Raw genomic sequence first — 15,577 nt, 5'->3', positions numbered from 1 at the left:
TAAGAAGCCATAATCACAGCCAGTGATTCAAACTTATCTGTGTCACTAAAACTCGCCAACCCTCAATTTTTATCGGTTTATTTAAACGAATAAATAAATCTGTTCTTCCGGAGGAAGAGAAACGCTTCCAAGAAATCTTCTTTAGTTAGTAAAACATTATTTTTCCCCAGCCAGGCGCCGACTACTAATCAATGCTCTTTTTTGATTTGTCTCTGAGAAGCACAAGTGTTGTCTGAATGCCAAAACCGAGACACGTCCGGATCAACTTCCTCCTCGGCGATCTCGGAATAAGATCTTTGCCTTCGAAACTGTAAAAAAATAAAATGAAATAGAAGTAGAAAAGAGACCCGGAAACAAGGGTGAACCTGTCGAACAAAAACTTCTGCACAATATGAGATTTGCCGTGACTTTTTTTTGTGTGTGTTTTTATATTTAGATGGTCGTTTCTTAGAGACGGAAAACAAAAACCCAGAACCATTTCTGGGCTTCTGGCACCGGAAGCCCAGAAAGGGCAGCACAACAGAACAAAATAGCTCCGAACCACTTACATTTACAGCGACAAAGGGTTTTGCTTGGAACAAAAAAAGAAAAAGAAATGCATACTATTATGTGCAATGCTAGTCACCTGTACAATAACATAGAAATATCTCGTAATTCTCTTATTAGTTTTTTCTCCCTCTTTTATAACAACTGTTATTACAGTAAAACGAAAAGGGGGGGAAAAGGACAGCTATGTCTGAAAGCATACGATCAATAATTCCTCCATGGGAACTGTTCAAAATGTGTTTAAATGGGGGGGGGGGGGTTGTCACTGAAGGTACACGTCTGCAAAAACAAAACAAAAGAAAAAAGTGCTGCAACTCACCAAAGAGGAAGAAAAACGTTCAAAAAGTCATTATAGATACAGAAGTATAATAAAATAGTCCTTTTTTTAATTTCCCATTGATTCTGAGTTCTAGAGTTTGGGATTATTCAGTTCCTTTCCGATGTCAGGCCACTTCTCCGAGTGGGTAAATGTCTCTTTTCACACCGAGACAAAACACGCCAACCACACAGGGTTCGGAGGGGGAGACACACCAACAGGTTCCCGCGACGTCAAACCAAGAACAGTCACAGATTAGCCCCCCCCCCCAGACGGAACGATTATCAATCGGCTTGTACAATAAGAGTCCAGTTTATTTACCCCACATCCGACATCAGAACACAGAATAAAAAGACCAACGACCGGTGGAACAAAGGGACGTGGGGAGGACAGGAGGACTACGGTGAAAGGAGGGACACCGGACGAGTGGAAGGGTTCGGGCTCTATAGGCTGGTGACCAGGTGCGAGGGCTCGTGGCGGGCCTCTTCCGGAGATAGATCCTCTTTGTTTGGGGGCATGATGAAGCCGTCGCTGCTACCCCGCCCGAGGTGGTGGTAGTAGGACTGCAGCTGATGGAGGTGGTTGCGCGAGCCCAGGTTGGGCATGCTCTTGTAGTAAACGTCATCCAAACTGGCCTCTGGGCTCTTGGCGTCGCCGTCGGCGGACCCCGCGGACGCGTCGGGCAGGCCGGACAGCATGGGCATGCTGGTGTACAGAGAGTCTCTCTGGTGGCTGTGGCTGGGGGACGAGCCCTCGTCTTCGGTGTGCTCGTTGGTGAGTAAGGGGAAGAAACTTTCGCTGTTCTCCTGGGGGATCCTCCTTCGTGATGAGGAGGAGGAGGTGGCGGCGGCGGCGGCGGCGGCGGAGGAGAAGGGATGGTGGGACAGCGGCAGAGGCGGCGGCGCCGACTGGTGGAGGTGTTTGTGGAGGTTGTCCACTGCCTGCAGTGACGGGGGCGGCCTTTGGGGCAGGAGCGGCGCGTTGGACTCCTCCCGGATTAGCTCCAGACCCAGGCCTTCGTCGTGGTGCGGGCCGAAGCCAGAATGTTCATCCAGGCCCAGTGGGACGTTCATGCACATCCCCATCCCCAAGCCCACCCCGTAGCCGCCGTCCTTTCCGCCGTTGCTGACGTTGTTGACCAGCTTATTCACCAGGTTGCGGTTTTGCTCGGCGGAGCGCTCGTGGGAATTGTTGAGGTAGGAGGGGATATAATTGGAAGTGAGCTCTTTCAGGATCTTCTTTTCCAGGGTGGTCTCCTTGTGGTTGTAGCCCCGGTCAATGATCTGGACGCAGTCGCTCATGTACTCGGCGCTGGCGATGCTGTAATTGTTGCCATGGTTACCATTCAGTGGTAGAGTATCCATGACACTTGTATCCCGGGCATTGTTCAGGATTCCCTCTGGAACGACAACCGAAGCTAAATGTCAGCCTTTTTTTTTTTTTTTTTTTTTACAAACACAAACTACACTTTGGGCTTTATTCTGAAATATGTTCCCAACCTGAGGCCCTTTCAGCGTGTGATACCACTCACCCACTTTAAAGTAGACGTTAAGTAGACATCTAAAAGTCACATCACTCTCTGGCAGTAATGAAAACTCTGACGCGTGCGGCACAAGAAAGCAAAAAACAAAACATCGCCATGCGTCTAATCATGCAGCGAACACCAATCAGAGCGCCGGCTGTAAATCTGCAACCGGGCCAAGCATGACGACGGTTCGAACTCGCCGAAAGACCGTCCCCCCCCTTGGTCCGACCTCCCGGGAGTTTGGGCGAGGCGTTCGGAGACCTTGGCGGCGTGTATTAGCTTAATCAAAGGGAAGGAGAGGCGGGGGGGGGTGATATATTCGCAGGGATGCGTCCTACGAGACGTCGAGGCGAGTCTGAATGTTGTCCCGTAATTGAATTCGCGAGTAGAAAATGGGTCCGTTAAAAACAGCCTCTTTTAAGATCTAATGCAGCCGAGTCCAGTGAAATGTAGAATTCAGGTCCCGAGATCCGAAATGATTTTTACAGTGTATAAAATGGGTGGGGCCTCGCTGATAAAAGGATACGCCATCAGTTCCGAAGGGGACGGCGCTCTTTTTTTCATGACCGCCTGAGTGCTGAGTAAAAAGAAAGTAAAGCCAAAGTCAATTACATTTGATAAGCAATGTTTAGTTTGACTCCCATACTTGTCTCTCTGTAGGGCTCTTTTTGGGACAGCATGAGGGAAAGGAAAGAAGAAAACACAATGAGCACAACGGCGACAGGCAGAAGAGAAACGCGTGACGGTGGCGCATCAAGAAAACGTTTCTGGGATGCTCGTTTTTTAGCGCAGCCACAGAAAAGAAACCACAAAAAATTCAGGTAATATTCGACAACGGCGCTCCACAGTAAACCTTTAGATGCATTAACATTTTCATCCTTTCGGATATTTCTTTTACATCTACGGCAACGCAAGTGAGTTACGGCCCCTCCGTCACGAGCCCCGATGCAGCGCTTTTATTGCAAACGTAAATTATCCGCTGATCTAAGAGCAGTTTTTACACGAGTTTACAGACTCAGAAAGTTTCAGCGATGTGAAATTCAAGACTGGGGCGGTTGGAATAAAATAATAAACTGTTGTCTAATAGTCCCACAGTAAAGTGCATCTCTTGTTGACTGATTAGAAATGTTATATTAAAGAATCATATTTTAAACTCTGCCCCATTCAGAATCCAAAATTAAATGTACCAGTAGATCCATTTTATATGGATTTAGAAGGATAAAAAGCTTTAAAATTAGGGCAATTATTTTTGTAAAGTCCCATTAAAACACAGAATATGGAATAATTGATGATTTACGAAAGTAGAAATAGAAAATTACACGCTTGAATGAATTTAGACGCGAAGAGATTTCAATTAAATTGTTTTGCTTATCGTATTATTTTACATTTTAACATTTGAAATACCAACAGCAGCAAAATACCAAAGCAGACAGAAGACATGGCACAGAAAGCGTCGCTGACAACGTTAGAGCACATTTACAGGAACTGACTGGGGGGTGCATCCGGCTCGTCGCGGCCACCGATCATTTTCACATTTTAAATGGGCCGAAAATCCCGATTGTGACTCATCGAAGCCGCGACGCAAAGCCGAGATACAAACCCAATGAAAAATGCTAAAGTATTATTTAATTTAATGCTAACACACAACAACACGGAGCAGCGTTCTCCAATCGCGGCCCTCTAAAAAGGAACCAGGAGTGAACGGCAGGATCTGGGCTCAGTGTGAGGCCGTTCCTTTTAACTGTCCAATCCCAAAGCGACAGAAAATGTTCACATCCCGGTTTCCTCCGGGACTTTGGAAGACGCTGCACCTGCACAATGTCAAAGGATGAAAAGAAGCTGGCACACCTTGCGTGTTGTACATGCCCAGAGGGTTGTTATAGACGGCCGATTCCCCAAGCAATGTGTTATAGGGATTGTTAGTGCCATGAGGACGTAGGAGTGCATTAGGAATAAGATGGTTAGCCATAGCCCCTGGAGCAGCCAGAAAGAGACAGGCAGACAGAAAAGAGGAAGGGTGTGCGGAAAGAGAGACAAGAACATACATATCAGTTGGGCAGATGCAGCAGCAATGACAGCCATTAAAATCCAAATGATCTTTACTGTGAGGGGGGGGCTAGCTACATGGGCCGGCAATGCTAACGGGACCCATGTCGATGCTGAGGAAAAAGTTAGCATTTGATGGCAGAAGTATTTTTTTCTATCTTTTTCTAGTCTTCTTTTACTTGTTTGTATTTAATGTGATAGTTTTACTCGGATCATCGATATTGTCCACATTTAATACATTTGCTACAACAAGCTAGCCGAGTGGTGCAACAGCGTTCAAGTCGGGGATAAATTTGACGTGTTATTAAGATAATTACACAATTCCACACTCGGCACGAGTGTCAGCTGCAAGCTCGCTCTCGGGTTCCGGGGAATGGCGGGAAAGGGGGGGGGGGGTCGTCAGGAAATATATTTGCATAATTTGCATAAACTGATAAGAGCAATTCAATTAGCATCTTGTGATAGTCGTGATGGCGAAACACTCGGATCTCTCTCGGCAGATCCAGCCTGGTGCAAAAATCCTTTGAATAATTCCTGCCTTCCGTCTTTATGGAAGATCCGTGTTTGCTCGTCTCCGACGCCCGGCCGACCCGTCGCTTCCCGGCCTCTTCACGAGTCTGTTGATGGTTTTAAGCTTAATTATTAATATCCAGACACTTCCTCCCCCCGTGTCGAAAACTAACCCGTCGCTGTACCTACGCATTAGCGTCGACGCAAGCAAGGGCGTGTTTGGAGAGTGAGCAACGATGCTACATGCGATACCGAAGTTCACGCATTGCTGCCGCCAACGGCGTCACGGTCAAACGCTTCCCGTCGCTGTTCGTTGAAAATGTCACTTTTTAACTTGGAATTGCAATTTATTCAGGAACACTTTTACGATGTAAAGCTTGTTGCTGGGAGCTTTAATGCTATTCTGAAAGTGTTGCTAAGCTAAGGGGACATTTACATCTGGACCTGCAGCTGGACGAAGTACCTCTGTTCAGCGACGCCGAGCTGTTGATGTCTCCGGTCATGAAAGACGACTCCGACTGTTTTCTGACCGTGTCGTTCCACATTCGGCGAATCCGGCTCTGTGGAGACAAACATGGCGAGACGTATTTTAGCTTATGCTGCGAAACGCTTTGACACAATAAAGGCTGAGCTATATGACAAACAGCGCTGGAACCGACCACCAATAAAAGACTAGTACGAATGCCGCGCCTCAGGTAGCAAAGACTCCAAGACGCTTCACCCGAAATTAGCCGCACGAGCTAAGGGTTCTGACATCCGACCGCTGAGCTAAACTAACCCAAACTTCTTCCTCGAAGTAATTGCATTGGCATCATTTACAGTTCCGTGAGTTCTTTAGTCATCTTACTCTTTAAATTAAAATCTAAATATCATCTTTACACCAGCAGAGCTGGTTCCGAGCCTAGAGGGACGAGTTGACGAGTAAATACATGAAGTGAAGCGACGCATTTAACGGATGTTTCTTCTGCGATTGCCTTCGACACCTGGAGACAGGCTGCAGCTTAATTAAGACGTTTCCGCCGCCGTTAACGGAATCGGAGATGCCGCTGTTTTACCCGCCTCTAAAATTCCCCGTTAAAAGGTGAAATTTGCAGTGTGAACATTTCAATCCACAGAGGCTCAATCAAAAGAACACACCCAAGCAAAGCAAAGGATCCACACCGCATTCTCCAGATCAAAATTCTGCGGTAACCTCGGCTGACGTGTGCCGACCCGGCTCGGGTTGACCCGGCGCTGGAGGCACAGGCGGCTTGAGAATAACGCTGCGGTTTCTTCCAGTTGTTTTTCAGACGGATTCCCACTCAACGGCTTCGGATGAACTTTGCTGATTGCAGTTTTATTTGAATTGCTCAGCGAGTGTTTCCATTCCGGTCCCGCTCATATAGAATCACTGAGCGTGAGGTTAGAGAAATCCAGTCAAGGCGCCGCGTGCAATTAAACACTTCGCCGACGAGCGCTCAACTTGGAGGAAAATCAAACTCTCTGGATAGAATGCTCCGTTACGGCGTATTGTAGCGACAGCGATAACAAGGTGATTCGCGGAATTAGGATAATCGGGAACGACAAACAGACACAGTCGAGAAATAAGAGGCGCTGCACCACCTGGGATCCCGCGGAGTAGCGTCCCGGGGCGCGGGAGGCCACGCCTTTCCCAGAGCCCATGGAGCTGTCCACGCTTTTCCCGCTGCAGCAGTGAGTGCGGAGACATTTCCCATACTCCTTCCGCACCTGCACGACAGCGGAGGATTAGACTCCGGGAGAGGGGGGGGGGTCGACTCCCAAACCGCCACCGGGCCGTACCTTCTTCTGCAGCACGCAGTGGAAGATGAAGATGAACATTCCCTGCAGGGAGTTGAAGATGGTGAAGAGGTAGGCCATGACCACCGTGCTCTCGTTGACGTACATCAGGCCGAAGGCCCAGGTGAGTCCCAGCAGGCAGAGCAAGGCGACGGCGCCGATCACCCACGATCTGGAACGGGAGCAAAACAAAATGGAAAAGTTAGCCGTTTAGATCAGAGAGGATCTGTGAGGATAAACGGAGGATCTAAAAGTGCCGTCTTTAACGCTGATCCCACTGAAGGAGAATTATCCCCGGTAAATCACTTCAAGTTTAATCAGCAGTTATAAATCAAGCCTTTCCTAAGGGACGGGGGCGAGTGGAGGGCAGGGGGGGGGGGCACAAAACAAATGATGAGGAATGGATCTAGACGTTCATTCTCTGAAGCCATCTTTTCACCTCTCTGTCGAGCCGCCGGCAGACTTGAAAAGGCGCAGACGTCGACTGATCTGCAGCCATGGAGCGCCGTCTAAACGGAAGAGTAACAAGCCTGGCGTCTCCATCGCCGCACTATTTACAGGACTATATTACATATTGGACCCGATTGCCTCGGGATCGGGATAAGTGTCTTGTAAATTCTGACTCGAGCTGAAAGGTTGAACGGAGATAAACGCCCTTGAGAACGCCGGGGCCCATTTACGATTGAAGCGGCGCTCGGGAAGCGGCGAGATTTGTGGAAGCTCCGCAGCGAGCGCTGCCATTTTTATGCACCCTTCACCTGCACCCTTTTGACACTTTGGTGACTCCGTACGCTTCAGATTAATACGCGTTTCATCCACGTGCAGCCTGCGTGGATAAAGATCTCCTTTAAACCGCTCATACCTGTTTTCCTCCTTTCAGCCTCTGATGGGGGGAACAATTACCCACGCCGGAGCAATCAGGAAGCCGTGATTAAATATTGCAGAGACAAGATGCAGCTGTCTCAAATGACGGCAGGCTCTTCGGCACCTGTGCACGAATGCAGCTGATCGTTTCAGCTTCCAGGTCGAAGCGCTCCGCGTCGCCTCAGGCGGTTGTGGCTTCGATTGAATTTCTTAACGCCGATTTATTTCATGCAGCGTTTCAGCCAATGGGAACGTCTTCGCCCTCGTCGTTCTGCAGTGATGCGTTTGCCGGATAGATATGAATTAGTCTGAGACTGATTGTGTTTAATGGACACTTTTTGCTACCGTCATTGACGGTCATCCCTAAATGTTAGCTAACTGCCAGCGCAAGCTAACCGGCGAGCGCCGCATGCACGGCCAACACACAGGTGTCATTTAAAGCTAATCCGGCTCTAAGGCGAGCGGGCGGCCTGCACGCTAATGCTGCCTGAGCGCTCCACGATAAATCACCTTAATGATTCAGGAAGCGGCGAGATGGATCTGGCTGCTGATGGGGCTTTTTTGGAGGGGGGGATATGGAGGAGTAAATGAAAGATGGCACGGATGGAAGCGGACTCCGTTTCCCTTACTTGATCTCAGGTTTGTGATCCTGACGGCTGGACAAACGGGACAGGGACAAAAATCAAATTAAATAAAAATAAAGCAGCAATGATGATGCACACAAGGGAAGGAGGATGAAGAGGAAGAGGACTGTTCTGCCCACGGGGGCTGCTGCATCCGTCCGACTCGTCTCGATTTATTAGCGCTTTACAGGCGATCTGCGTAATTATCTCACTTCACTGGCGTCTCCAGCTCCCGTCATAAACGCTGGCAGACCTTCCCGCTTAAACTGTAGAAATGGGCCAGGTGTGCAGCAAAATCAGTGATTTATGAATTCACCAGGGCGACCATTAAACACCATCTTCCTGGGGCGGTCTTAATGACCTGGCGGGAGAGGTACTTTATCAACCCCCCCCCAGCCCCCGGAACGGACACAGGAAAACGCAAACGGCGGACACAAAGTGAACAAAACACCGTCTCCCTCCAGGCGGCGGCCAAAGAAAGAAAAGCGTCCGAGAGGACAAATCATGAAGCTGAAAAATGAAGATGCGTTTTAGCCAATCAGGACGCTGAATCCTGAAAGCTGGTGTTACAATTAAAGGTTGAAAAAAAAAAAAGAAGCTAATGCAAAGTGCAGTATTTTAGCAGTCCAATCGGTCAATTCAATGCTTGTGTGAGGTCATTTTGAAGGTCGTTGCTTATTCTAGCGATGCTAATCAGACGTTAGCAGAGGATCGTCCAGGCTAGCGCGTTTCAATTCAAGGTTTAAACCGGCATGAAGGATTCCAGGCTTCTTTAAACTAATGCTCTAAAAATACCACATTATGAGGCAAGGTGACGCAACGTCACGACGGGGGGGGGGGGGGGGGGGGCGATGGATCGTTACCCATGATTCACAGGGCAGCGGCGGTGGCTCCGTCTCAATGGGATGACGAGAGGGGGGGGGGAGAATCAAACGCATCACACACAAATATTCATTTCATTCTACATCCTCTAGTGAGAAACGTCGCATCTTACCAGCGCCACTCCACAATAACACATCCGTCATAATAACGGTGGCTGAAGACGAGCAGGAAGCAAGCGGGAGATGAAGAACAGAAAACATGTTAAAGACAAAACGACAGGATGCGAGAGCATTCATCAAAAGAAGGAGATGAAGAAAAGCAGAGAGAGTAAAAGCAAATTAAAACGGGGCAGCATGACGAAATCCAAACTGAAAATGAGACATCGAACCGTAAAAAAGGGGAACAAAATAGGCCTCCGTTAATGAGCATAATTAACCCGCGGATCACCCCCCCCCCCCCCCCTTCACCTTGAAAGATTCATAGAAATCTATGAATCTTCGCTTGGATACTTTTGTTGTTCATCCGACCGACACCCGACGGCCGGCGTGCTGAGTGATGGGTCTAGACCCGGAAACGGCTTCAGATGAATGAGGCCTGCCGGCCGTTTCAAAGTCGGTGAGGCCGGGGGGGGGGGGGGGGGGGGCGTAATAAATCACGCCACCCCGAGAGCGCCGTCCGATACTTCGTTGCAGGATAAAAACGCGGAATGCATCTCGCCATCCCGAGGAAACAAAGTAAATTTGAAGGAACCCGGGAAACCGCGAGCGACCCTGCAGCCAATCGGATATAACACAATGTCTTTATAGCGTCGCTGCAAAGTGCACGCCGCTGACATTTCCTTTGTGATGTGCCAGAATGAAATAGGACCAAACACCCGCCCGGGTATTTCACAGAGTCTATGTCTAAGGTTTCCTGCATATTAATACACTGGAGGAGACGTCAAAGCGTGCAGGAAAAGCAGGAAATCATTTTGGTGTCGACAGAAAGCCAAAATTCCAGAAGTGATCAACCAGAAACATCTGTTGCACCATAAACTACATGAACAGGAAGTCAGCCCCCCCCCCCCCCCGCGATAAAGGATGAGGACAGTGAAAGCAGGCCAACAGAACCTCAGAATCTCGCTCCTTTTGTGATGGATTTAATTTAAGTCATGCTTCCAAACACCCTGATTCTGTTAGCGTAGCCTATTCATAGCTTGGCTACGCTACACGGTAATTAGTTCTTGTTACCAGGAGAATATTTCCACATGAGAGGATAATCGCCGACGTCTTTTTCGCTGCTTTTGTCGGTTGGCTCATCGCGGCCCAAATAATGAATAACGGGCCGAGCCGGCGCTTCTGACGGCCACGCAGACGCCTCGCCGTCAGCCGCGCCCCTTCTCATCCACGACATCCAGGTCAGGTGTGTCGACTCGCAACCCCCCACGGCGGGCAGCAGCGCTCATCCGGTAACCACGGAGACGCGCCCCCGTTTGATTTTAACCCTCCCTGACACAACATTTCAGTGTAACGAGAAGCGCTTACCTCGCCGGCTCCTCCCTTGGGCGAGGCGCTCACAACTATAAGTGCTTTTAATGAGGTTTCAAAAAACATCAAAAGGGAAGAGGCGAGACAAGCGAATCGGCGAGGTGCATTCAAATCCAACGGGGGGGGGGCGTTAAACAGAAGTGACAATGAGGCGCGACGGATTCCATCAGCCCCCAAGGAGCGCCACTTCTGGAGAATCCAAAAGAGTTCTTACTTGATGTTGTCCAGGCAACCGGAGTCTGGCTTCAAGATGGCCGTGTGGTGGAACATCTTGTAGAGAGCGATGCCCAGGAAGATCACGTTGAGCTGGGAGACAGAGATTCACAGAGGCAGTCAGAGAGAGGCGGGAGCTAAGCTTCCGTTGCTTCCCGTCCATTTTAAATCAGAACACTTTGTAGCATGAAGCTCGGGCGCCGCAGCCAGACTCGGATTCACACTTTGCCAAACAGAGCGCAAAATTCCACACGAAGCCTCAGCGTCCGAAGCAGGAGGCGGCGAGACAAGGCGGCGGCGTGTTCTTCTATTCCTCTGACTTATTCACAATTGTCTCATCGTATTCACACTGAGCCCCCCCCCCCCCCCCCCCTCCCGCATTGGTCGTGTCCAGATCTGGACCACGGAAATGTTCAGCTCCAGCTGAGGAAGAATCCCCAGCAGTTCATAAACGTTACGGAATGGAAAAGGTGGGAACACAAAAACATCGTGATTCATCAGAGGAAAGTCGCATTTCTGTCTGCTGGATATAAAAAACGTAAATCTAACAGAGCCAATCTTTTTGTACCTCGTTATTTCCTTTCTCGGTAAAATCGGCAATCCTAAAAATATAACAAGGAGTTAAATCTAATAACGGCATGGGAGTCCTCTCAGAGCGACTTTCCAAAAACAGCAATTATCTCTGGCTCGCTTAGTTCGCAGGTTACGTCCACCTATTATGGGGTTACCACGAGAAAAAAGAAGAAGAAGATCTTTTAGCTGCTTGCAGCACGTCTTTGTCTAAAAACCTTCGCGATTTTCCCAGAGGCGAACCGGATGCGAGCTGAAGCCGTCTTCCCAACATAGATATTCTGGGTTTTGCGAATGGAAGAAAGAAAGTCCGTCTTCCCAACATAGATATTCTGGGTTTTGCGAATGGAAGAAAGAAAGTCGTGAGTCATGAGACGCATCGCGAACGACTCGACCCAACCGGGGCGTGAAAGCGCATTACTCCTGTGTAGGATTCGGCGTTCCACATTCTGTGCCCTGTGGGACGGGAATATTTACAGTCTTAAAGCCGTCGTGGATATTTAACGACTGAACGGGGAAGCTCGAGTCGCCGATGGCGCCGTATCCATGATGACGGCTGATTGGTGTCTTGGAAAATGAGGAGCACGCCTCTCGTGCCAAGGCAGTATTTATAGCCCGGCATTCACTTCAATGCTTAACGGCAGATTTAAAACAGTTGGATCAATAAAATGAGCTATATTTCTTTTTTCTTTAAAGTAAATGATAGCTGGACTATTAAACCGTGTGCGTCCCCCCCCCCCCCCCCCAAGAGCAGAAGACCGCAGCCGTCGCAATGCACCCTCCTTGCTGCACCCCATCGGTTTTTCGGACGGCTCCGTGCCTGGAGGTGGAATATATGCTCGGGGAGGACAGGAGCTGGGAGAAGGGATCTCTTTGGACCGTTTAAGCAACGACCCCGCAGGTTAAGTAGGGTTAATGAGCAAAGCAGGGCGGCTGGGGGGGGGGGGGGGGGTCACGCTTACCATAATTATCAAGGTTGCAGGTCCTATGAAACTCCAAATGAAGTAGGTGTCCAGTCGAAGCCAGCAACTGCAATGAAAGAGATAGAGTGAGATGAAAGGGGAATAGGAAGGGGAGATGGTTAATATTGGGGGGGGGGGGGGGCAGCTTTATACTTGTGCTCAAAGGATACTCATCAAATGTGAGGCTGGAATGAGAGAGAGGAACCGGGACTTCAAAAAAACACACCCCCCAGGGGTGAAGAATTAGGAAGATCAGGAAGAGTCTGTCCGAATCAGCGACAGCAGGAAGGATGAAACGAAAAGAAAAAGCCAAAACGTAAAAGGTGCAAAGGGACGGGAGAGCTGAGGGTCTAAAAGCAGGAAGATCTAAAAGATCCGCAGTTGGATTGATTCTGATCGAGTCCGACAGGTTTCACGGCGTTCCACTCCCGGCCTCGCACTGATCCTCCGTGCCGAGTTGGAGCGACGGGACCGGCGGAAGGAGACGGCGGGCCTTTGAAATGCCAGAAGGAAAAGAAAACTTGATTCATGACCCGTGGTTGAATTATTCATCTTTTAATCTCCGCCGGCGCAGAGGACCGCCTCCTCCATTTTTGGACACTGGGAAATTACAGTTCCCCCGGTCGTGTTCAGAGTCACGGTTCAGGGAAATGGCCGTGGAAAAAAAAAAAGACAGAAATGTACATCTCAAAAAAGAACCGTCGGTCTCGATCCCATGAATACGACCCGGAGACGGCGTTCGCACTCGAGCTGCAGCCATCTCTGATGTAATTGTCGCGCTGGGAGACAAAAACGAAGCCACGCGGTCGACAAACGGTCGTGTCCTCATCCCGGGGACGAGTTAGTAAATACTTCCTGTTTATTGCCATCGTCCTCGGAGACAAACGAGGGATAACGGCGAAGTCGACGTGGCGGCTGCTCCTTTGTTGTTGGATGAAGGCGACACATAAAAAAAAAAACACACACATACGGATGCACAAAGCAGCGAACAAGCGGCAACAAAAGACGCACAGAATTCTGGGAGCTCATCAAAGCTCACAGCTCGCTGATGTAAATTACGCCGGCGGTTCCGCTGCTTGTTCCGCTGCTTGTCGTTTCAGATCGCAGGAAGATTTTAAGGACTCGGTGGGCGGTGGCAGCTGGAGGCTTTCATTTTGTCCCGTCTCCGCTCGTGTCGTCGCTGCGTTTCTCCCATCTCGCCTCGCGATGTTCCACTTTGCACGCCGCTCCGAAAGTAACCGAGCGATGAAAGCCGTGGGTTTGTGCCAGCCACACCTTACGGCGCCAACACCTCGGGCCTCGGTCTTGTTGCATCCGCTCGCCCACCTGCCGTGATGTCACACCGGGCGTCCTCAACGCTGAAGGTGCTAAAAATGGTCATATTGTTGGCATAAGAGCGGCGCTGGCGACCGGACGAGTGTGAAAACGCTCGTCCTGCAGCATGCTCTGCGTTCAGCGATGACCTCAACGACCTTTTGACCACGAGTCGTAGCGCCGCAACCCGCTCCGATCAGTTCTTATGATCGAGGACGAGAGGCGAACGCGCCGATCGCAAACATTTCGGAGGCCACAACCATCGGACGCTTCTGGGAGCGACGGCGGCGGGACGACGTTCCCCCTCCCCGGCCTTTTCGCTATGCGCCGCGTGTCACGCCTCGCCTCTTCCCCTCATCCTTCAAGAGGCTGCGTATAATTGTTCCACCGGTGGCAGGCTTTAATTATTCACATGATGGCGAGGATCCGACGGTGGCAGCCGCCGCCTCATCCGTCAGGAGGCAGCGCCGCCTGCGTCCGTGTGATAAACATCTCCGGAGCAAACTGCTGATGCTGGTCTTCATTATGTCCCCGTCTGAGATTAAGTGAGGGATGGAAGGGGGGGGATCCTCCATTACAATACTTCATAGAGCACTTTGTGCTTTAGAGCAAACGACTGACACACTACCCCCCCCCCCTCGTGGGAAATAAAAGTCAGCCTCTGTTGTTTCCCATATTTTTGTTAATCTCGCCGTCTGTCACTCCCCGTCTCATTTTGGTTTACGCTCGCTCTCCTTCCATCGCTGTGATTTGCGCCTCCCAAGATGCCGAAGACGTGAACCTCAACAGCCCGGCATCCATCCGGCTACGCTACCGACTGATGCTAGCACTTTTCACTGTCAAAACAGTGTCGAATCAGCAAAGCAGGAAGTGCGCGGCGCGAGAGAAAGGGTTCCGCTTCGTTAAGACTGGTAGCATCCCTAAAATAAAGCGGTGATTATTCCTCTGACGGAGGCAGGCGGGCGATCCGGCGCCGGTTTAGTACTCACATCCTGTCGGTGCCGTAGCTGCGGTAGTCCACCGCCGCCGAGACGGCCACGATGAGAGCGGGAACGCCGTAGCCCACCAGGTAGAAGTAGCGGCGGCGGGAGTGCTCGCTCTCAAACACCTCCACCAGCATGATGTAGAGCTGCACGCCCTCCAGGAACATCCACGTGAACGCCGCCAGGAAGAAGAAGTGGAGCAGGGCGGCGAAGACGGCGCAAGCAATCTGGGGAAAACAGCGTTTAGAAATGTTTGTTTGTTTGTTTGCCGGGACACGACGAAGCGACCGCACTCCCTGACCTCTTGCGTTTGTTTGCATCCTTCCGATAATTAGCATTGCTAAGCTTTGTTTGGCGGGACGCGGCTGGACGCTCGCCCGCGGCGGCTGGCAGCCGAACGCCGCGGCCATCCAGCCAATGCCGCGCTTGTTTCCTGGAGCTGGCAGCGCCGGAAGAGAAACACGAAGCAGGGAAGTCCACGAGCCATTTGGAGCTCGCTGTATTTCACACCGAGGCCAAACTCCGAGCGCGTAACGTGGCGGCACGCTTCCCCGGGCCGATGAAGCTATCTACAGGCCAGGCGACGCGGATGGCGAGCGCCATCAGCATGTACGCACGTCCCCCCCCCCCACCCCACACACACACACTTTCCAACAATAATAAGATGCAGCGCTGCCACGGATTGATCTCATTATTGGCACGGTTGAACACAACTAGTGTGTTTTGTCACCCAAATGGCTTTAATTAAACGACTAAAAAGGTCGAGTGGACATTAATTGCAAGTCGAGGAAAGCGATCCGAGAGCCGAGCCGTGAATCACAGCCATAAAACGTTATGGAAGGGGAAGGGAGGAGGCAAAGCATTATCTTTTGACTTCACGGGGACGCGGCCTCGCGGATCAACTCTTCATCCCGATGGCGGCAGGGATCGCCGGGCGGGTTCGGGATGAAGGGCAGGCTT

At 50.4% G+C, this 15,577-nt stretch overlaps 1 protein-coding gene across 1 annotated transcript in view; it reads right to left on the bottom strand.

Annotated features, from left to right (window-relative positions):
* Positions 1-1,305: 1,305 nt before the first annotated feature.
* The window catches only part of LOC137911466 (adhesion G protein-coupled receptor L3), a 68,538-nt gene continuing 54,266 nt past the window's right edge, over positions 1,306-15,577 (bottom strand). The window contains exons 16-25 of the mRNA XM_068755840.1: positions 12,321-12,387; positions 10,790-10,881; positions 9,222-9,263; positions 8,234-8,260; positions 6,744-6,912; positions 6,546-6,671; positions 5,407-5,503; positions 4,236-4,361; positions 3,034-3,051; positions 1,306-2,261 (exon numbers count right to left, since the gene is read on the bottom strand). Of these exons, the coding sequence (XP_068611941.1) occupies positions 1,306-2,261; positions 3,034-3,051; positions 4,236-4,361; positions 5,407-5,503; positions 6,546-6,671; positions 6,744-6,912; positions 8,234-8,260; positions 9,222-9,263; positions 10,790-10,881; positions 12,321-12,387 (1,720 nt within the window). The remainder of the gene's footprint in view (positions 2,262-3,033; positions 3,052-4,235; positions 4,362-5,406; positions 5,504-6,545; positions 6,672-6,743; positions 6,913-8,233; positions 8,261-9,221; positions 9,264-10,789; positions 10,882-12,320; positions 12,388-15,577) is intronic.

The sequence above is a fragment of the Brachionichthys hirsutus genome, chromosome 23 (genome assembly GCF_040956055.1).
Source record: "Brachionichthys hirsutus isolate HB-005 chromosome 23, CSIRO-AGI_Bhir_v1, whole genome shotgun sequence".
Taxonomy (NCBI): domain Eukaryota; kingdom Metazoa; phylum Chordata; class Actinopteri; order Lophiiformes; family Brachionichthyidae; genus Brachionichthys; species Brachionichthys hirsutus.
The sequence above is the reverse complement of the archived record's forward strand: the minus strand, read 5'-3'. Positions and strand labels throughout refer to the sequence as shown.